Genomic DNA, 23,273 nt, shown 5'->3' on the forward strand with positions numbered 1-23,273 from the left:
AATTTAATTATCAGCAGAATGAAATATATTTTTAGTTAGATAAAAATCATTGAACTGCAGACAGCTGAGCTCAGCTTTCTGTGTTTTGGCGCCCTCTTGTGGTTTTCCATTCCAGATGATAATCATTTGTTTTTTTAAAACACCCTCTGGACTAAATTTTTTGTTTGTTTTGTTATTTCTGTGATAAAAAATAACACCAGTAAACATTTGTGATTTTTTTTTTGTGTTTATTTTTTCTTCCATGTTTTTTTCTTTATAAAATGACGAGGACCGAGTGTTTTAGAAGCCCCACCCTCTCATAATGTTCCCCCAGCCGGCTAACTCGACTCTAAAGCAACCAGCAAAGAAAAATAGTCTTATGAACAATGGATATAATATACACCCCATATACAGCAATACATAGTGGTCTACCTAAGGTCAGGGATCACACCCGGCCTCCAGGAGGCCTCCGTTCAGATTGTTGAGTCTGATATGGTTCAACAGCAACTGATAACCGCCGCAGATTGTTTTGCTCTTTAGGGGATCAGGTTGCCATGGCGAGGAGACGGGGTCAGCAGCCGCTGCCTTTGCTTTAGGAACCGTCGGCTAATATTCAGCAGCTGACCCCGCCTCTCCAAACCAATCAGATTCAGTATAAGTGCAAAGTTTAAGGAGGCACTGACGCACTCGGCGGCGTAAACCTTCCTGACAGCTCATCTTCGTTTCCATCCAGGTCTGCACACAGGAAATGGGAGCTTTTCATTGGTTAGCAGGAACCAATCAGCTGCTTGGATTCCCACAGAGTTTAACATCCAGAGAAAGTTTGGGTTCTTTCTATGAATTTAACTTCTATGTTTGTTGCATATTTCGTCTCAGTAACAGGCAGAGATAAACCCCCGCAGCGGTAGGCAGCGCGTAGAAACGTGTGAAATACAGACGGAGCGCGACGTGGCGTGGGCGGTGGCTACAGACACGACTCCCAGTGCAGCTGCAGGTCTGAGCTGTCCAGGAAGTCGGCCGAGAACACGCTGGGCGGGGCGTGGGGCGCCAGCGGGGTCAAGCTCGTCCCTCCGTCTCTTTCGCACCCCGCTCCGCCTCCCCGCCCTCCGCCATTTTCCACGCTCCCTCCACCTGCGGTTCCCATGGAGATATCCAGCCAGTCCATGCTGTCCAGGGTGGGGTCACCAAAGTCTAGCTCTGTGGTGTGAGGGGAGAAGCCCAGGTCGGACGTGTCCATGGGGGAGGGGGGGTGGTCCAGGATGCTAGGCGTGCTTAGCATCTGGCTATGCAGGTCGTCGATCAGCGTCAGGCCGCCGTCGGGCTCCATGCCCAGCAGCGGTGCCCCTGTGGTGCTCTCCAGGAAATCCTCCAGGCGCCCTCCGCCGCCGCAGGGCTCCGTGGGGGGCGGTGGCGACAGGTGGAGCGGGGATGCAGGAACCGACGGGGAAGGCGGGTCGGAGTGGAGCGGCGCCAAGGAGGGGTCCGGGTTGGCCTTGAAGCCTGGGATCTCTGCAGGCAGACAGAGACAGAAACGGTCACCACAAAGCGGCGGACGGCGTCCGCAGCGGCGTCTTCAAGGCTCAGACTCTTACCTCCGCTCTTCAGCAGGATGTCAAACAGGTCGTCCATCTGCTGACTGTTCACCCCGTTCTCCTGCAACAGACCAGCCGCCGTTAGACGCCAAACAATCACCTTTTTAACCACGAATAACCAACCAACTCCTCTATGGAGGGAATTTGGTCACATTATTTTTCATCTAACCACCCCTAGAAGTGGAGAGAGTAAAAAATGCAAACTCAAAACTGAATGAAATTTGAAAAAAACTGTTAAAAAAAAGTTAAATGATTGAAAATTAAAAAAAAAAAATCAGAGAAAACACCATTTACCACTTTAAACCTATTTTGTTATCAAAGTTTTATTTCTGTTTTTTTCAAATTTTAGTTTACAAACTGTTGTTTATTTAAACAATAATGGAACAAAAGTCACTCCATACTTCCCCTGATAAGTCAGATGATCCAAAGGAATGAAATGTTATTGTTAAACCATCATGCGGCTCCAGAGGAGTTAAAACAAACAAATCAAACCTTTCAAAACTATGACGTGTTGCAGTTAGAAGCTTGACGTTTTAAAACCCACACTGGTGCAAACAAGGTTCCCATCTGGAGCCAAAATAAAAAGCTGTTCAGAACACGTGCATGAAAATAAACAAGTTTATAAAAAATATAAAACAAACTAACGAGCAGGGATTTAGTGTTTGCTCTTAATTTACCAAAAGCTCAGCATCCAATTAGCAGAATCCCATCCAGTTTGGATCTCAATGTTTTCTGAAAGTTTTGCATGTTTTTTGTTGTTAACAGAATTTATAAACGTAGCGTCTGTTTATGATACGAGTCACTTCAGATCTAAAATTACAGGAAGAAGCAGAACGCCGTTCTCCTTTTCTCATAACCATCCGATCAGTTGCAGGTTTGTTTTCTAACTGCAGATATTTTTTAACATTTAAAAAGTCGCTGAGGGAAGAAGACAACCAACAAAGCAGAAGTAAATCCAGAAAAGAGGAAAGCAGTGAGCAGATTAGCTGTGGGTTGGCATTATGGGCGCTTATTATGTTACTAGGAGAGGATGTAGCAACAGCTCGACCACAGTGTGACCTGCTGCGTTAGGAACCCACACAACAGCGTGCAGAGGAGGAATGTTTTCACCCTCTGAGGTCAGAAACGAAGCAAACGGAGAAAAGATGCAAGAAAGGTGGAGAGAACGGACGTACTTTAGAGCGCTGAGGAGGGAGGGAGGTGCTGGGTTTAGGGGAGGGAGGGGTGAACAGTGTGTGTCGGTCGTAAGGTGGACACACCTCCTCTTTCTGCTGGGGGGGCAGGGGAATTTGGGGGGAGGGGGTGAAGAAAGGAAGAAACAGGAAAAAAAAAAAACTTTACACCGATTGAAGAGAGCCGTGAAGACTGATGGGTGAAGGGGGAGAGGGACGCGTACCTTCAGGGAGGACATCAGGTTGCTTTGGCTTTCAGTGTCTGTCATGTCCTCGAAGAACGGCTGCAGGCTGGGGGGGGCCGTGTGGGCCACGCTCGGCTCTGGGGTCCCGTTGGTGTCTAAGTGCAAACCTGCCTTCTGTCCCTGAAGGAGAAGAGTAATAATACAGTTTAGATGAAGCACGCATCGCTTGAAGATTCCAACAGCATCCCTGTTTCCATGGAAACACTGCACTTATGGAACAGTCCAAAAAATATCAATTTCTAAAAATAAAAATAATATACAGATTCATCACAGAGCATTTCTGTTGGTTCTGATAATTATAGCTTCATTTAATTTCATAGACATCAGTTCACAAGCTTATTGATGGGAAAATTGAGTGGAAGGAAGAAATAAACCGACGTCAACAAAACTGGCATCATCGTCCACCAGGGGGCATCAGAGTTCATCCTTAATCAGAGATTAATTTATATTATTTGCAGTAAAAGTAAAGCCAGAGTGGATCAATGCTGGAGCAGAACCAAGAGTTCGGGCCAGATTATTTCCACTGTTTAACGGATCCAGAATAATCTTCCTGTGGTTCTGTTAGTGAACCTAAACTCTGGATAAACTCCTTCAGTTCTTCTAAATGGGTCCATTTAGCGGTGCTGCATGGAGGAGCAGCAGAACTTCTATGCTGGATCAGAAGCAGAGGATAATAGAAAAGTAAAGGACGTTACACTAAAAGATTGGAACAGGATAGAAGACGACATGCTACCAGCTAATACAGTAGATGGAGAAGCTATAAGAGGTAATGAGCCTCATGGATCCAAGCTCTAACATTACTCTGAGAGGAACCAGAACCACCTGATTAACAGCTCTGCTAACAGAACAGAGGCCGTTTCTCAAATCACTAAAATGCGAGTACGGACTAGTGTTCTGGCCAAGTCTGTTCTAGAGAAGAACACAGGAAAGTCTGGTTTGGGGAGAATGGGAGCGCGCAGCATTAATATGGGTCAATAGGAACAGAAGCGTACTGATGACGTCGCCACATGCTCAGCTATTCTAGAACAGCATTTCACTGCCTGTTATTAAAAGTCTCTAGATAATAATAAATTATGACTGTTTTTCATTTAGTAGGGGAATAATGATGAACATGGTAAGATAAACACAAATAAAATGAACGTTTTGCCAAATAAAACAAAAAACTTTCCATCAGAGCCAGCAGTCCTTCACACACGGCTATGCAGAGAGAGGGCTGCTGCAGACGGGCTAACGTTAGCCCTGGCTGTGGTTCGCCTCAAAGAGTTGCAACTTGGTTTTAAATTACGCATTAAATGAGTAAATGGACCATATAGTGATGCTTAAACGAGAATATTCTCGCCTCAAATGATCTTAAAATGTACTTTTATTGAACAACAGCAACAGAAAAGTGAACTTTTAACTTAATACTTTGAGCTCTGTCAGCGCTAACCTGGAAGCTGCCGCAGTGCATGCTGGGACAGCTGTCAGTCTCAAGAACGGACAAGTCTGCTCTGATGCATGCTGGGTAAAGAGAGGGAGGGGCCAGAACAACATCCGGGGACTTTGTCCGTTCTCTGTCTTCTTGTTCTTGTGAATTGGAACAGCACTAGGGCTGAGGCTGATGACGTTTCACGAGGACACGAGAACGCACAAGTACACATATTGAGAAACGACCAAAGTCTTGGCCTGAACTGATTGATGGTGCTAGATCACAGTTAGGGTCCACTTCATTAAAACAAGTGTTCAAAGCCATGTTGATAAAAGAGAAAGTTCAGGTTTTTAGCAAAATGTCTACTGATCAATCAGTCAATTATCCGTTGACCAATAAGATCAATCATCTTTAGATTAATTAATTAATCGATAACCTGCATCCCTGGTAGGTAAAGATAAGAACATGGGCTATAGGGCAGTCACATTCCACACATTTGGTCTGAAACAGAGCAATCAGTCAGATAAAAGCGTATTTAGCTTTTGATTCAAAATTCATATTTCTAATTCATATTATTTGAAGTTCCCACAGTCAGTTACAGGGAAGCCGTCTCATCTCTCCACAGCGTTTCATTAAGGTTAAAAACAGCCGTCTGCCAGGAAGCATCAGAGCACAGAAACATTTCTGGCCATAAATGAGCCATAATTATCAAAATCAACACAATGAATGTAAATTAATGTTAACATGAGCTTCAATTGTTGATTAAAATTAACTTTTTCATCTTTCAAGTTGATGCCAAATGTGTCACTGCTGGTTAATTCTGCCAGCAGTGACACCTTGTGGACAGATTGAGGCACTGCATGGACATTTAGTAGAAAATGCAGAAGCAGAAGTTGTTGTGGGACCTTTTTGTCCGGTTGGCCCGCGGGCTCGGCTGCTGGCTGCTCTTTTGATTGGCCGTCGGTGCTGGGGAGTTTACTGGGGCTCGACTGTAGCCTCTGTAAGAGGAAAGCAGCGCATCAGACCGAGACTTTTGAGATTTCATAGAGAGGATCCTGCAGCTCCCTGCTGCTACCTGCAGAGTGATGCGTCCATTGACTTTGGCCAATGAGGACACCCCGTTCTGTCTGGTCAGAGCGATCAGGTAGTGGTTGCCGTTGCTATCGGTGACCAGCGTCGGCATGCCGTTGGCCTTAAGGTCTAGTGCGATGGTTTGGGTTTGGAGCGGGGAGCCGTTTTGTTGGTTGATGATGACTGGAGTCACCTTTGGGAAGAAAAGACATTTATTTGACACTTTTTGTTAGCCCTGCGGCGGCGGACCATCATGGCGTCCCTGAATCCCTCACCTGTCGTGTGGTTGCTGCGGCTGCATGTTGCTTCTGCTGCAGCCTTTGCTGAGCCCTCAGCTGCTTCCTCTGCTGGCTCTGGCTCACTGCAGCCTTCTGGCCCGTTAGCGTCTGGTTCTGAATCTGGACCTGGATCTTCTTCAGCTGAACATGGCTCTTCTGCAGAGTCTGAACCTCCTGTTGGGTTTGTTTGACTTGGTTCTGCTGGGCCTGCAGCTGCTTCTGTTGGGTCTGCTGTATGATGAGCTGCTGCAGATGCTGCTGCTGCCGGAGGAGCAGCTGAGCCTCTTTCTTCTGCTGGTTGACCTTAACCTCCGAGTCTTTCTGCAGCTGCTGTTTGGACTGAAGCAGCTGCTGCTTCTGCTGCTCCGCCTGCTGGATTTGGAGCCGATGGATCTGCTGCAGCCTCAGCAGCGTCTCCTGTGAGCACTGCGTCGGCGGCGGCGGCCTCTTGGCCTGTTCCTCCTCCGTCACCCCTTCCATCTCTTTCTCCGGCTCCGCCTCCTCCTTCACAGTCCGAGCGACTCCGTTGGGAAGCGTCGGCGGCTGACTGGACGAGGCTTTAATCAGAGATTGGAGCGACGCCTCCGGGGGTGTCCTGTTCTCGTTTCCTTCCTTCTTCACCGCCACCCCGCCTGCCATCTTGCCCTGCTCCAGCTGTGACCTCAGGGTCTCTACCAGCCTCTGCTTCTGGCGTAGCATTCTGGTGAGCTCCTCGATCTGCTTGTCCTTCTCCTGCAGCATCTGGTCTTTGTCTACGGATGAGGCGTCCACGGCTGCTGCAGGCAGAGACTCTTTGGGTTGCAGTGAGGCTGGCGAGGACTTGGAGTGGCTGCAGGAGCTCTGGCTCTCCTCTTTGACAGCAGAGAAAGGCTGTGGGAGTGGGTGCTGAGGAGAGTGGTGGAGGGTGAGCTGGGTGAGGGGAGAGGTCACCTAGAGGATGGAGGGAGAAAAAAAAGGAGTTTCAGAGATGAAAGACTAATGGATTAAAAAACATGACTTTAGCTTTTAGCTAACAAAAGTTGGACGGAACAAAACGGCATCATCTATTAATGGTACATATAGCCTACTAATAGTACAGGGTGCTTCTTCTATATAGAAAAATATGCAACTTTCTAGATGCTCACTTTAGATTTTGCTTGCCGTTTCGGGTGCAAAAGTTAAAATCAATATAAAGCTTTATGCTGCTGACATACGTCTTTCACACAAAACAGATGCTGTCGCTACAAGCATGCTTGGTGCGAGGGATTGCTGAAGGGTAAGAGTCGATGCAATCAGCTGGTTTTCCTTAGATAGTAAACTTCATACCATCTGACTGGATGATCTGGTTGAATTGTAAAGTGACCTGAGATGACATCTGTTGTGAAATGACGCTATAGAAATAGATTAAACTGAATTCGGCACATTTTGCCATTTATTGGACCATGAAAAACCAGAGGTGGAAAGAGTACTAAAAAATTGTAATTGAGTAAAAGTATCTTTACTTTGCCTAAATATTACTAGGAGTAAAAGTAAAATTAACCATCTCAAAATTTACTCAAGTAAAAGTAAAAAAATACTTCATTTAAAATGTAATTTGAGTAAAAGTTACTTAGTTACTTTGAGTTATTTAATGCAAAAAAGCATGAGTCATGAATCGAATTGAGCACAAGGTGTTTTAATCGATTTCAAGGCGTATTTCAGTGAACATCCACACTTGCTAAAGATCAGCTGGGCTAAAGAACATACTTCCTCACAGACACTGAACCATTAAGTGCAAACAATTTTCAATCCTACTGTCCAACAGACAACACCATGATAGGAATAAAGAAATTTAAACTACATTTTAAAGTTTTCAAAATGCACACAAAATTAAGTGTCGGTTCCGTGACAGAGGGGTTTAAATTTCCAGCCGCATTTAATTTTTTCATCATCAGTATTTTTATTTTTTACTCAGTAACGTGAGGGGGTTTTAAATGTAGACTTAGGTTAAAATTTACTCGAGTAAAAGTAAAAATTACATATTTCAAAAAGTACTTAGAAAATTACAAATTACTCATAAAAAGTACTCGATTACAGTAACATGAGTAAATGTAATTTGTTACTTTCCACCCCTGTGAAAAACACATTTGGTTATTTTGGGAGCTAGAAATGTTCTTCCATGGTTGTGTTTTAATTACTGGGACAAAAAGAGATGTCTGATATCTCACAGAGCAGAAGACAAGCAGAAAAAAGTGACTCCCTGACAGGAAAATCCATTTCTGATGGATTAAACTCCCATTATATTACATATTATTTAAGATTTATTACAAAAATACGTATTTTTATATAATCATTATCACAAAATTATGCTTATTTAATGTTCTATAGGGGAGACTATGTTAACGGTTAATTGTTTTCTTGAGGAAAAGCTGAACAAATGTTCATGAAGTTTGTCATTTGAAATATAATTAATCAGGACAAACCATTAAAGATGGCGGCACGGTGAAGCAGCTGCATTAAACAGAAGAGGTAAAGAGGATTCAATCAGCAGGTCTCACCATTTCTCCAAACATGTCGCCACTACAGCTCGTCTCGTCCGGACTCAGCCCGGCCAGAGAGCGCTCAGACGGTGTTGGTGACACCGGGGGGCTGGAGCTGGTGCTGCCGAACCGCATGACCCGGCCTGGAACGGCCTGAGCCAGAGAGGACAAGGCCAGCGTGAAGCAGCCTCCGCCCTCCGCCGGCTGGAGCTCAGGGGTGGCGTTGGAAGCTGACGTGACGGCGCTGGCCTGCTGGACCGCCTGGGGTGTAGCGTTCTTTAAAGCGCTGCTTTGCTCCTGGTAATTGCGGAGCCTCTCGATGAGGTCGTTCTTTGTGCCGGAAACAGTCAGACCGCGTAGTTTCAGCTCCTGCTTTAGCTCAGCGACCTGAAGGATGAGGAGGGAGGGATCAGTTACCGCTTCGCTGGACAGGGGAAGGATGAAACCAGTAGAAACGGGACGTGAAGTCGATTATTTACTTTAAACTCATCCAGGTTGGCGGGTAAGGTTGTCGGTTTGGTTCCTGCTGCCGACGCCGCCTGACTCTGACGAGCTGCTGGGGTCTGAGCAGAGGGCGCCGTGGCGGTGGTGGTGTGAGAGGTGCGGGAGGGGGAGGGGCCGGAGCCGCTGGTAGGAGGCTGATCTGCTTGTGGTCTGTGATGAGGGAAAGAAATCAGCACATGGTTTGACCAAACCCATATAAAACAGCCTTTCAAAACAAGCCACGCCCCCCACAGCTTCCGACATGCAACCAGCGGGCGATCGTTTTTAGTTTAATGACACACTTTATGAAGCAGCTGTAAAAAGGATCTGACCACAGCAGAGGAGACACAACACACAGCGAGGCTCACTTGGGAGGGGCGGGCAGGATGGTGTGGTAGTTGTAGTGCTGCTGCTGCTGACTGAGAATCTGCAGCTGCAGGAAGAGCTGCTGCTGCTGGAGCAGCTTGGCGTAGGACGAATCCATCTGAGGCGGACGCTCCTTATCCGCCTTCTGGTCCGGAGGGATGTACTGGTGGTACTTCAGCTTCTTCACCTGCAGGCAGAGGAGGGAAACGAAGCTGAATCCAGGAAAATTAGCCCCATTAAAAACATTAAACCCATGAGATTCTGCAGAACTTCAGTGTGTTTAATGAGACGGGGCAAGAAATGGAGGCGTATTGAGGCCAATTACACTGATGCCCCTGAAAACGTGGCGGTATCATGCTGTGGGAATGCTCTCCTAAAGTCTAGAACTGAATCTGACCGTGAGAAAATGATCTAAGATAAAAAGCATGAAACTCAATCTGAAAAGAAGAAAATTAAAAAGTAAGAATTGAAAATAACATCTGCAGAAAAAAAAATATGAACAAAAATTTGTAAATTTAAATCTGAGAAAATTATCTCCTTGGATTGTAGTTCTGATTTCAACTGAAGCTGAAGGAAATGGATAGAATCAGACTGAAGATAAGAAAGTTCTGTTTCATAATTCTGATGGTTCCATGTTGGACCTGCGACGCTTTGGGTCGATCCAAACAAAAAGCAGAGAGTTAAAACTAAAGTCCAGCACAGGCCGAGTTCACTGCGGCTGAACGGAAACCGGATTCCTTCCTCTTTTAATCCAGGTTCTCAGAATGTCATACTGAAATGTCAAAGTTACCAAGAAGCTTTTTTTCTGCACATTTTAAAGGAACAAACACTGAAAACATTAGAAATGTGTTCCTATTTCAGTATTTCTCACCCTTTTCAGGAACCATGAGAAATAAAACCAAGAGTCAAAGTTCTGAACCCTTCAGAGAAATAACCTGAAATCTGAACCGGGTTAAAAGAAAGCTCAGTGTTCACACCTTGAAGCTATCTCCCTCCAGCTCTTTACCCATCATGTGATCAACCAGAGAAGATGCTTTGAGTTAAGGAAGGCAGCGTTTACCAACTTGGCTCATATCATTGGAGATGCCCAGAATCCCAATTAAAGAAGCATTTTATTCAACTCAAGCAGGCTTTTAGCTAGCAATGCATACACTAGGGCTGAGCTATAAGACGATATATATAAAACAGATGATAGAAAAGTATCCATCATGCTAATTCTATTCTATCATCTCTAAAAGGCTGGTTATCCTCCCACAGCAGTGTGTTGCAGTGAGCTTGTTGCAGCTGGATACAGATTTTGAAGAGTGGTCTGCGCTGTTATTCCACGCCACAACACAAGAGGGACGATCAGGAACTAGCTGTGGGTCGAGATACGGCCGAGAAGGTGAGGAAGTGGAAAAACGAAAGGGGCAAAATCCAGGTGGAAAAAGGGTCCCAGCGTTCTCACGCACCTCGCTCCTCTAGCTGGTCCATCTTCGGTCGTTTTCCACAATGGCGGTCATATAAACAAAACAAGACGGTAAGGTACCAAACAGGAAATACGCATAGTGCAGAGGGGAGGTAGATTTGACCAATCAGAGGCCTCCTGTCTGCAGTTACCTACAATTTTGGGAGAGGTGCAGCAGAGTGGCTACGGAAAGAGCGGGGGCATATCTGCCGTAACTGGGACACACTTAAACGACCTGGTTTCTGAGCATAAACCAGGCTTAGCACTATTATTTCACATATTTGAACAAATATTTCCTGAGATAGACTATGAGGAACATATTACTGTAGTCATGTAGCCTAATCGAAGATTATATGAGTAAAAAAACAAGTTTTATTTTTGTTTAATCTACAAAGAAGCGCCGTCTTGTGGTTTTGCAACATGATGCTGCTTTATGGCTTTTGACTCACATGCAGGTTTGCGACACGCTTTACGTTACTTAACTCATGATCGCTGAGAGATGGAGACACAGGAGGCGGAAATCTTAAACCTGTGATCGCATCAAACAGAGGCAGCTACGCAGGCAGCCCAAGATCAAGCACTTTTCCAAACAGAGGGGGTACGTCACAGACACAGAGCACGACGGAAACACAATAAACCTCTTTTATCACCTAAAGAAGAATCGCGAAAAAGTGCGAGGTAAAGCAAGTTGTGACCTTAATATGGACAAGCATCAAAAATGAAGCAGCAGAAGCTTCTTTGCTGCTCAAATCACGCTGTGAATGTCGCATTAAACTTTCTGATTGTTTGAATTGACCTATGAAACAAATGATATCATATCTTATGAAATTTCCACCTCTAGTCAAGCTCACATACTTCCCCTTAATCAGGACAAAAGTAGAGTTGGAACAAAGACAAAAAGTTAGCTGCACCTCAAAATGCAGGAAACAGCATTTCAGAGAGTCTCAATTTCTAAATGTTCTGGGGGAGGATACCCCCGGACCCCCCTATGTCGGGCAAAGCCTAAAGATGTGATACACTAAGGTGGACACCTATGAAATGCTCCTAGCTAAATACCTGAACTCCATTCTGCCACAGAATAGCATCATGACATCATACAGATGAGGAGACATCCATGGCTCCAGCCTTATCAAAATAATACTTTGTTCTTAGATCAAGCACGCAGCTCTCATTCCTTTCCCAAATCTTTGCCACGTGCAGAATGAAGATGACATTTTATCCTGACATTTGATAATCTAATTGGGAAAAAATTAGTTCTGACACCCAACAGAAAGGTAATATTAAGGATTAACAGACTCACATCACCAACAAGAATAATCCTAATGTCAGATTATTTGGTTCGACGTGAGGAAAAAAGAGAACGCTGCTGACCTTGGGCTTGCTGTCCTTTGGTTTCTTGGGTCTCTGTGGGGGGCGGTCTGAACCCGTCTTAGCCTAGAACCGCAGGCAGAAATGGGATTAAAACGGAAGATGAGGAACAGAACAGAAGACGTTCCAAACTCTCGTCGCTCACCTTCAGGTGTCCAGCAGAGGGGCGACACGTCAGCGCCGACCCGTTTGGTATTTTGGGGAGCGGAGAGGAGTCTGACAAGCTGACCAACGGGGGAGGCAGCGGCGGCGGTGGAGGCGGCTGGCTGAGGAACTGTGAAGATACGGTTCTGGTTATATTAAAGGCCGTCCCTCCGGTTCACCCGGCGGGTTCCGGATGAAGAGCTTTTAATACCCGAGTGGGGGAGAGGTCGCCATTCTGGGCGAGCCCGTCAGGTGGGGACAGCTGAGCGGCGGTGCTGAGCGGAGAGTCGTGATTGGTCAGCTGGTCTGGCGACAGGGCATCGCTGCTGTCTTCGTCCAAAGACGAGCTCTCCCCTCCGGCTCCCTTTGGAGAATCTGCAGCAGAACACAGTTTGTCAGACGCTGGAACAGAACCGCAGCGCAGCTTTGATCTCCCTCAAATAAACTCAGTCTTGTGTCGTAATCGGTCAATTTTAGAGAAGTTCTACAACATGTTGTGTCCTACGGCTCAAATTACACAAGCTTTCTGTTGTAACATCCCCGCCGGAGACGAGCCGCTTGTTTTTAAGGTGCAGAAAGACATCTATAATTATGCTGCTATAGGCTTACACTTCTGGAGCACACTTCTTCATCATTCTGCTTCATTCTATCTCTATTCTCCCACTCTGCAGAATCTATTAGTTCAATCTCTAACGTTCTGCTCTCTCTGCTTTTTCTCATAGTAGCTTCATCTGGTCTGTTCCTGTTTAGCTGCGACTCCATCCTGGAGAGAAATATAAGCTGGGCTGCGGCCATTTTTGTTGTCTCAGCAGATGGCCGCTCACACTGAGCCTGGTTCTGCTGGAGGTTTCTTCCAGTTCAAAGGGAGTTTTTCCTCTCCACTGTCACTACAAGCATGCTTAGTGTGGGGGATTGCTGAAGAGTCAATGAGTCAATGCAATCAACTGGTTTTCCTTAGAAAACTTTGAATCAATTTGACTGGATGCTGATGAAGATTCTCAGTCATTCCGTAAAAGTTCAAAAAAATCCAATGGACTTAGTTTCCAAGATTTGAAGACATTTCGCCACCTCTCCAGGAATTGAATTGAGAAAGCTTCCTGGAGAGGTGGCGAAACGTCTTCAAATCTTGGAAACCAAGTCCAGTGGATTTTTTTTTAACCTTTACGGAATTTGACTGGATGGTCTGGTGAACTGTAAAGTACCTTGAGATGACATGCGTTGTGAATTGGAGCTATAGAAATAAACGGACAGGAAGTAAAAAACACCAGGATCCAGGTTTGGGAGTGACTCGTAAAATCTCTTAGATCTACAAGGTTTGTGTTTTTAAAGAGAAAACCAAGATTGATGATAAAATCTGCATCAGTCAGAAATGGGTGAAAAATCAACAGTTTGAGATCAGATCTAAAGCACCAGCATCAACAATAGGAAGGAAGGAATAGTACGTTTCAAGATTTACTTGAAATAAAAGCATTTCCTCTTGTTTTCAGTGAAAAAGAAAACTAATCTACCAGTGGAGGATTTTCATACTGAAAGTACTAAAGTAAGCCTTCATCAGGTTCTATTAAAGGGCAGTAAGATAATTATCTGATTCTAGGGGCCAAATGACTCATTCCACCTACTTTAAAAAAGGTTTAACACATTTTAGATCTTCTTTTAATGACTTGTGAATGTGAGCCAAGGCATTGGTTTTAATTCAAAGGTTTCAGTTTCTTCTTGAATTAAATGTTTTTCTAGTTTTCAGCAGGTAAGAAAATGTACCAATATAATTAGAGGATTTACATTTAAAGCAAGAAAAACATCATTATCTTATTTTAAAGCACAATATCTGATTATAAGAACATTTAATTCCACGCTGCACAAAATGATTTCAGTGTAATTCGTTCTCATTTAAGGGGATTTTCTTTCATTTGAGCAGATTAATAAAACGATTGGATGATGGAATCAAGTTTTAAGGCCAAAAAATACTAAATCTACTGGCAGAATATTTTTAATACGCAAATTTGAGGAATTTTACTTATTTTTAGATTAGTTCTTGTTGAGCAAAGATGGAAAAGCTGTTCTAGAATTATGTAAACATATGTTAAAAATAAGTATATTTGCACTTAATCTGAGTAGATTAATAACCTGATCTGCCAACTGAATACATTTTTTCCTCTTATAATAAGATGGTTTTTTTTTTATTTGACTCATAAATCTTCTTAATTCATTCATAGATTGTCAAACCCGCTTATATCAACCAAAACTAAAATGATTTCAAAATACATTTTAAGATACATTTTTGCATTAAAGATTGGAATTCAGACAAAATTTTAAGTTTTTCAAATTTCCAACAACTTCATGAACCAAGCATAACTTTTTGTTTTTTAAACAAAGCTTAAGTAAAAACCACAACTAAAAAAAAATTTGTTAACTGAAAAAATATAAAACTGTTAGAAAAATGTACTAAAATGATTTAAATCCTTTATCTTCATCCTTCTGAATCGTTTTTAAAACCCTTTCAAACTGATTCAAATAGGGCTGAAACAATTAATTTGATAAATTGTTGGAGTATAGAGGCTGTAAAACATGCCTTTAGCTGATAGAGCGACCCACAAAACATATATAAACATTTTGCATTTTAGGATAAAAAATGTTTTCCTCTGTCAATCTGCTCTATCCATGCGGAAAAGTTTGCGTTTGACCTGGTTTGATTTCATAAAAAAAAAATCTTCTCTGAGGAACATTTGATTATCTGATTATTATTCGATTAATCAAAAAAAAAAAATAATTATTGACAGATTAATCGATTTGCAAAATAATCGTTAGTTGCAATTTTAGTTGCAGTTTTGTTTTTTCCCACAGGACTTAGTTCAGATCAGCTGTAGTTTAACCAGTTCTATTACTCGTTTGCACAATTTCATAAATAAAAAACAGTTTTTGAATGAAAGGCCTAAAAACAATCTGAAGCATGAAAGAACCAAAGCTAGTGTTAGAACAAATCTAAATAATCTGTATGAACTCTTTAACCGTGACATGCGCTGCCAGCAGATTCTCAGCCTAATTCAGCCGCAGTCAGGCTGTCGGCCATTAAAACGCTTTCTTATAGCAGGCTTGATCCTCCCCTGGCTTAAAGAACAGAAGCAGATTTCATTTATGCTTTTCAAAAAAAATTTTCAGAGATTTATGTTTGGCCAGGTAATAGGTTAAAGGGCAACACGTTTTTTTTTTACATTGGTCCCTTGATTTTACGTTATTACATCATGTTCTACTCACCCATATCAGTTTTGTGTCATTTGGAGCCGTTCTGAAGATATTCCGTGCGCCGGACTGGAGTTGTAACAGGCTGCCGAGGCCACAAGCGGCTACGCTCTACCCCTTCTATTAATTCGGCGAGCTAATCTGAATCGTTCAATTCCATTTGGAGAGCGAGATCATCTGTGCTAGCAGCACTAGACATCTTCCAGGCATGTGAGGAAAACTAGCAGCAGTTCAGCGGACAGGATGAATGAACGGTAGCCGGCGTGCGGATGACGTCATACACACTCTGCTTTGTTTTTAAAATATATAAATATAAAAAATATAACAGTGGATGTCTGGGGGACAGTGATTCTTCTACATGTTCTGAATGCTGGCGTACCATAAAGAATAAATGATGAACAGTTTAGTTTGTTCCTTCAAGTCGTTGCCCATAGGTAGACGTTACTTGGATATAAACTAACGGAATATCTTCAGAACGGCTCCAAATGACACAAAACTCATACGGGTGATAGAACATGATGTAATAACGTAAAATCAAGGGCCCAATGTAAAAAAAAAACAGTGTTTCCCTTTAAAGTATGATGAAAAACTAGCAAACTAATTCTAAACTAAAACTAATTAAAACTAATTTAAAACTAATTAAAAAAACAAATCTATTAGACCCTTGCTCCAGATTTTAGATGCATCCCTTCTCAAACACCCGAACCAAATAATCGTCTCGTTTCCGGGCGTCTTTAGAGCCGGGATGCTTGGAGCGTCTTGGAGCAGGGATGCATCTAAAGGCTGGACTGCTTTCTGTGTGTGTGATCTTACCCAGCAGCGAGGACTGCACAGGGACGCTGACCGACAGGATGTTCTTGTGGACCAGCTCGATTGGCCCCGGCCTGTGAGAGATCTTGTCGTTAAGGTCGTCGGCCAGCCGCGCTCGCTTCAGCTTCAGCTGCTTGGCCTGCAGGGACGGCTCTGCCGACGTCTCTGTGGAGGGAAGGGGGATATGAAAAAAAAAACAGCTGATTGATCGTGTGTAGAGAGACAGAGAGCTTGTTCTTGCAGAAAGGGAAATGACAAAGGGGTTCTGTTAGAGTTGCAGAAGATTTGTTTAAAAAAAAACAAAAAAACATTGCAAAAGGAAGCCGACTTCTGAAGATTACAGATATTGAGCTCGGGCTCTGCGCCACTTCCTTTATTTGATTTCAAATGCAGCTTAAAACCAAAACATCAAAATAAGCAGATGCTTGAAACTGATTAAAAAAAAAGTGTGTTACGAAGGGTAGAAAAGAAATTATGCAAATTCAAACAAATTTTTAAGAATTCAAAGTTTTTTTCCAGAGTTTTCTCCTCATGTGGACCAGCAGCCTCACCCTCCAGAATGTGCATCCTGACCAGCTCGGAGCGCTCCGGCCGACTCCGGATCTTCCTCTTCAGGTAGTCCTCGGTCTGCAGAGGAAGGAAAATGGCACAATAAAAACAGGGACACACAAAGACCTGCAAACAATCGAACACCTGAAAGGAAAACGCTCCAACAAACCCAAACCTCCCTGATAAAACACACGCAGACATCCAAACAGAAAACTCACCCTGGCTCGCTCCAGACTCCTCCGCTGTTCGTGAAAAGCTGCAGGGCTCTTCAGGGCTGCACAGAGACACGGAGAACAGTTAGAGAGGATTCAGCAGGACTGTGATGACTAGCAGCTCTGGGTTCAGAGAGCGACAGCGCAGAACAAACTCGGCTTCAGCTGAGAACGACTCAAAGCAGAAGTAGCTGCGTGGAGAGGAGGTCAGCAGCGCCACTCAAACCTCTCACTCTTATGACATTTCAGCAAACTGAAACCACAGAGAAGTTACTGTTAACATGAAAGGTGAGAGAAGAAGAAACAGCTTCAGACTTTTGACTAAAAAGCTTTTTCCTTCTCCATTCAAATGATAAATGTTTAAAAGCTTCATTTATTAATTAAGCAATCAAACAAAACTGTGACACTATAGCAGGAGGAGGGAGGGGCTAAACCTCAGATCAGCTTTGAATTAAACCTTCATTTTCACACAGCGACAGTTACAGTGATGTAACTGAGGAAGGATCTGATTGGCTAAGAGCTGGTGAAATCCAGCAAGGCCCATCTGATTACAGTGGGGGGGTCCGAGGATCCAGCAACCAGGGTGTCACAACTACTGGACATTAAACACACCTACGGCCGTGATCTAGCCGAAGGTCAGGAGGTCAGACGAACCCAGCAGGAAGTGTGTCTGACCTGATGCAGGCGAGCTTTTTAAAATGACTAAAAAGTAAAGTAGAAGAGCGCAGAGCTCCACCTGGTAGCTCATTTCCTCATCATACCGGGACTTCCAGCTTCAGTTAATACCTGCATTCACAGAACCTTTCAAACATTCCTGGATCCAGACGGTGATCCGGATCATCATTAAAGGGAAACGGATTCATCCTTGGACTAAAAATGTCATTAAAAACTTTGAAATTTATCCTCTACAATTACAAACTCTCTTGAAAATATAACCTTCTTAGCTAATGTAAAAAAAAAAGTAACCCAAACTGTTTCCTCTGAGAGGATTTTATAAAAAAAAAAAATGTGGGGTTAGTTCTTTCTGCGCCATGGCGGCCATCTTGTCTCCCTCTCCTTGTTTCAGTGCTGTTTCTGCACTTAGTCCTCGTTTTATTTTCACGCTCAGATGTTATTCATTCTGTCAGAGTTTTTCTTCTGAATCAGATCATCCTCCTGCCTGCATCATGTTCAGCAAGATGGAATAGAAATAAATGAATTCATATTTTATTCTGATCACTAAGCCAGGGTGACCAGGCGTCCCCGATTTCAGGGGACAGTCTCCGTTTCGGACCACCCGTCTAAACCTGTCCCTGATCTCACCGTTTTATGAAGGAGGCGGGAAATCTTGCGTGCAGACGGTTATTACGGTAGAAAAGCATGTGAGCATGTCTCTGGCAGAAAGAGCTATTACGGTAGCATTTTGCGATGCTCTTAACCTAAAGATGAATAAAAGATGCACCGCTTGTTGGACTGTAATGATCCTAATTGATCTCAGCTGCTATCAAAAGAAGAAAGGAGTGCGATACTTTTTAAACAGACGAAGAAGTAAAAGAGGAAGTTCGTTATTCAACCCGACATCTGATGGGGAGCTGCCCTGGTTATGGTGTTTTAATCGATTTGTTTTATTTGGATTGAGCCGAGCCCCTGAGAAATGTTTGATTTAGTCCAGTTTTAAAAATAATCAATAAAAAGAAGGAAGAAGACGCAAAAAGTAAAATGGACTCGGATTAAAACTCCTTGTGAGAAGCTAATCTGGTTCGGTGGTTCTCCAGGGTTCATTTAAAGAGGTTTCTAAAACTGATTGGTGACATTTAGTTTATATTTAACAGAGTCAGTTAATGTTAGTTGTAAGTTATTAAGTCTGGAAATGATGGAGTAAGAGACAACTACCTATCTAATGTTCATTAATTTTGCTGGTTATAATTTGAGCTCGAAATATGATCCAAAATAAATTTTAATTAGCATTTTTAGTATTTATTCTACGGAAGAGGATTAGGGCCACTGAAAAAAAAAAAAAAAGTGAACTGCTTTTTAAATTTTATTTCAGTTTATTATGGGGAAAAAAGTCAGAATTCGGACTTAAATCTCAGAAATCTGACTTTAATCTACGAATTCTGACTTTAATCTCAGAATTCTGACATTTTTTTCTCAGAATTCTTTTTCTCAGAATTCTGACTTTTTTTTCTCAGAATTCTGACTTTTTTCTCAGAATTCTGACTTTAATCTCAGAATTCTGACTTTTTTCTCAGAATTCTGGCTTTTTTTCCCTCAGAATTCTGACTTTTTTTTCTCAGAATTCTGACTTTAATCTCAGAATTCTGACATTTTTTTCTCAGAATTCTGACATTTTTTTCTCAGAATTCTGAATTTAATCTCAGTATTCTGACTCTTTTATTGTCAGAATGCAGTCAGAATTCTGAGAAACCTAATCCTCTTCCGTATTATTCAGATGAGATAAGAATAATATTTTCTTGTTGTACATTCTATTTTTTGGAAGTGATTTTGATTAATGTATCTGTTTTAAAATAGAGTACAACTGATAGAAGAGAAGAGAAAAAGAAGACTCAATGAGAGTGGAGGAAAAGTGAAACACTGAAGAACAGTTGAAGAGAAGGAAGAAAGATGTATATAGAAGAGCAAAACAGAGAGCAGGAAGAAGTCAGAAGAGAGCTAGAAAGAAAAGACTGTAGAGAGGGAATAAGACCGAGAAGCCTGAATGGACCAGATGCTTGCACCGTATTTTCGCGACTATAAGGCGCAAATAAACGTCTTTTTTTTCCTCAAAGGATATTGTGCCGGCAGGTTTCAGGATTTTAAGTTAATTTATGCGTCAATAAACTGTTTCAGAGGAGTGATCACAGCGCTCTGTGTCATCAGCGATGTGTCTGTCTCACGGCCAGCTCCCAGGTTTGATTAATACTTTGTAATAAATACATGAATAAAGCACAGTCATACTCAGTTTTGCTCCCGCTCTATTTTTAAATACGCAGTAGAGGTATTTAAACGTAGTAGAGGACTTGTACCTGTATATAAAACCCGCGCCCTATAGTCCGGTGCGCCTTATGTGTGTGTTAAATACAGGAAGGCACACATAACTGAGACTGCGCCTTTTAGTATGGTCGTGAAAATACGGTATTTACTTTTTGTCTGAAAAGGGCGTGTTCTGGAAAAAACACAATTTAAAAGGATGCAATTAATAATACTCTGTAAAATCTGTTAAAAAAAAAAAAAAAAAAAAACAGAACTGAAAATATAAATTTGAGAAAACATTCAAGTGACTCTCAAAACCATTTTGTATTAAGATGTTTTTTTTAATGCAGTTTACAAAACCTGTTCTTTGCATGCAACAATAATGCAACAAAGTTCCCTCCATACAGCTGGAGGCTGAAATGGCTGATTTAGCAGATGCTGCTTTTCCTCCTTTCATTTATTTACATGATAATAATGAGTAGGGCTGGGTATTTTCGCCAAAGTACTGAAGCGATTCGATTTTGATTCAGGCAGTTCTAAATCGATTAATTTCAATTCAATCAATTTTTACAATAATGAAAGTTGTTCAATTGTGTTTCAAAATACTCATGTATTAATTTTTTCCTGTCACATTAAACACATAGTGCAAACTTGTAAACCAGGCAGTTTAAACATGAGATGTGAACAAACTGTCTCAGAAGTGCAAACTTGTTTGTGAAAAGTGAAAAAGTGAAGCCTCACTCGAGCAAACAGCTGTGACACAGCAGACATGCATGAGCTGCATTATCTCCACTGCACAAAACATATTTGCAGCATTTTCTGTTTGCTGATCAGCCTCCATTTGTTAATGTATTCAATCAACCTATTTGCTATATTTGAAGCTGTCTGGCCTGAAGTAATCCTGAGTGCATATTTCCTGCTTATTTGAATGTGAACGTCACGCGCGTCACTTTAAAATGAATCGATCTCATTTCCAAGACATCGATTTTGCAAAAATGTAAAGGAATCGATTCAAAATCGATTAAATCCATTTTTTTTACCCAGCCCTAATAATGACAAGATGACAATAAATGAGGCGTCAGTGTAATCTGAAGGCACGGCTGCTAAGCGTACTAATGAAACGGTAAAAACCTTCATGTATCAGCTGAATGCCACACAAGGAAAGAAAACAGAAATATCGGCCAAAGATATCAACCGGTTGATGTATCGGTGTATCTCTACTGCTAATATTATCATCGGGTTTTCTATGTTTTGGTCAGATACTGAAATCCTGCTACAGAAAAGCTGTCATTCACTGTAATCGATGCCAAATGATTTAGACTTTAATTCATTTTCTAAATGACCCTGAGAAAACAAAACTAAAATATTTCCTATTTGCAACCAGGTAGCAAAAGGTGCTAAACTTTTCTTTTCTTTTTTTTCTGCATATTTTCAGACAGCTTTAGCTTAATTCCTGCTCTTGTTCTTTCAGCTAATGGCTTCCCTAAGATTCTGTTTATCCAGGTAGCAAATCTAGGTAATCATTTTAATAACGGAATAAGCCAATTCATTGTTTTTGCCAAAAATAAAAACAAAAGCAGAATCAGATGAGAGCTACTAAACCAGCAGAGAGTTTTCCTTGAATAAGTCTTGCTCCTTTCAGGCAGTCAGAAATAGCAGAAGAGGAAAAGGCGAAGTAAAACCTTTCAGGCGAATCCATGAACTTATCAGAGCTTTCACTTTCTACAAACGTCCTTCATCTTTACACAGATTCAACAAGCTCCACAGCATCTCTGTATGGACTATATTTTGTTCAACTATTATTGCAAACATCAGATTTTATAAAAAATAATTTTGGAGAAAAAACGCTGCTTAAAGTTTTCAAATCAAAAACATATTCTTTATTAAGAGGTTTTATTCCTGCATTGAATTGTTTCTTTTTCAAATTTCCTTTTACAAAATGTGTTCTTTCTTTGCAACAATAATGGAACAAAATTGCCTCCATATCTCATAAGCATCATAAAACCTTAGGAGACGCTGGGTGGATGAGGGAGGGGCTCCTACTTTAGGTTTCTGTTTTTACCAATAAATAAACTTTTCAGCGATGGTCTGGCTGGGTTATGTGGAGGTTTTTACCTTTAGATGGAATATCTTCCAAAGCAGATATGCAGCATGACTGAAATCCAGTTTTCAGTTTAAAACATCCTTTCAACAAACAATAAACAAATAAAAGGCCAAATTGATCACCACTAACACCCCTTCTTTAGAAATTGATCAAGAGGTGAAAACGATCAATGATGACCAACAAATAAAATACCTTTTAACTGGAAATGAAGGACTTTTTTGGTAGAAATTTGTTACGTCTGTATATTTTAAAACCGTTTTTCCTATAAATGTAGGGACAAAATTAACTATCTCCACCCTCCCCTGGTAGCAAAGCATGATAGTTTTAATCTGTGAAATAGAAACAGAATCCAGATTCACAGCTAATAATCATCTCATAGTTAAGCTTAAAGTAGGCCACGACAACAAGACATGTCTGCAAAAAAAGACCTACAAATAATTTCTAAGAATAAGTGGTTATGCCCTTAATCTGATCAAGTAAATATACCTGCCCTTTAAATCTGATTACATATTCTGCACATGCAATAATACGGAAGAGGATTAGGGCCACTGAAAAAAAAAAAAAAAAGTTAACTGATTTTTAATTTTTATTTCAGTTTATCATGGGAAAAAAAGTAAGAATTGTGATTTTTTCTTCTCAGAATTCTGACTTTAATCTCAAAATTCTGACTTTAATCTAAGAATTCTGACTTTTATAATTGTCAGAATTCAGTCAGAATTCTGAGATTAAAGTCAGAATTCTGAGAAAAAAAGTAGGAATTCTTACTTTTTACCCATGTTAAACTGAAATAAAATTAAAAAATCAGTTAACTTTTTTTTTTTTTTTTTTCAGTGGCCCAAATCCTCTTCCGTATAATAAGATAAGGGTTTTAATTAAATTAAACGTAATTTATTTTATTCCATTACTACATCGTCTCACTTAGCTCCTCCATTCAAAGGGAAAATACCTCATTAGAGGAAAAAACTGACAAAATTAGATTTTATTTTTGCAGTGTGGTGATGTTGATGATTATTTAGCAGCCTTTTGCTGAAGACTACATATTTCTCAGATTTTAAGTAGAAGAAATGTAATATTATGGTAATCGTATCGAAGGGCTCAGAAGTAAAGTGATTTTATGATTTCAAAACTTTCCACTGCAGAACTTTAAATAGAGGTCAATTGTTGTTTTTTATTAACTGTATTTTTCTCTTATCAATAAAGCAATATATCAATAGAATAAACAATGTTTGTTTAAAATAAAACTTATCCTATTTCAGCTGGATCGTGTCTAATTATCTTAGTTTAAAGGGAAAAATACTAATTTCATAAGAAGATCTTGTAATTTATCTGCTCAGATTGAGGAAAAATACAGTAAATGT

The 23,273-nt window shown here is 41.5% G+C and overlaps 1 protein-coding gene across 8 annotated transcripts in view; it reads right to left on the reverse strand.

The window, feature by feature from the left end:
- Window positions 1-213: 213 nt before the first annotated feature.
- The window catches only part of mrtfab (myocardin related transcription factor Ab), a 76,106-nt gene continuing 53,046 nt past the window's right edge, over window positions 214-23,273 (reverse strand). For 3 of the 8 annotated variants that reach the window (XM_038269178.1, XM_038269183.1, XM_038269181.1), the window contains 16 exons: window positions 16,866-16,921; window positions 16,650-16,725; window positions 16,102-16,263; window positions 12,263-12,426; window positions 12,053-12,181; window positions 11,911-11,973; window positions 9,095-9,279; window positions 8,723-8,897; window positions 8,262-8,630; window positions 5,743-6,675; window positions 5,472-5,660; window positions 5,302-5,394; window positions 2,968-3,108; window positions 2,747-2,842; window positions 1,572-1,632; window positions 214-1,488 (listed from right to left, as the gene is read on the reverse strand). In XM_038269178.1, the coding sequence (XP_038125106.1) occupies window positions 944-1,488; window positions 1,572-1,632; window positions 2,747-2,842; window positions 2,968-3,108; window positions 5,302-5,394; window positions 5,472-5,660; window positions 5,743-6,675; window positions 8,262-8,630; window positions 8,723-8,897; window positions 9,095-9,279; window positions 11,911-11,973; window positions 12,053-12,181; window positions 12,263-12,426; window positions 16,102-16,263; window positions 16,650-16,725; window positions 16,866-16,921 (3,437 nt within the window). In that variant the 3' untranslated portion in view covers window positions 214-943. Of the gene's footprint in view, window positions 1,489-1,571; window positions 1,633-2,355; window positions 2,416-2,746; window positions 2,843-2,967; window positions 3,109-5,301; window positions 5,395-5,471; window positions 5,661-5,742; window positions 6,676-8,261; window positions 8,631-8,722; window positions 8,898-9,094; window positions 9,280-11,910; window positions 11,974-12,052; window positions 12,187-12,262; window positions 12,427-16,101; window positions 16,264-16,649; window positions 16,726-16,865; window positions 16,922-23,273 lie in introns of those variants that run through there. The other 5 variants (XM_038269179.1, XM_038269180.1, XM_038269182.1 and 2 more) reach the window with 5 other exon arrangements.

This window comes from Cyprinodon tularosa, unplaced genomic scaffold (genome assembly GCF_016077235.1).
Source record: "Cyprinodon tularosa strain WSP-4 unplaced genomic scaffold, ASM1607723v1 ctg722, whole genome shotgun sequence".
Classification (NCBI taxonomy): Eukaryota; Metazoa; Chordata; class Actinopteri; order Cyprinodontiformes; family Cyprinodontidae; genus Cyprinodon; species Cyprinodon tularosa.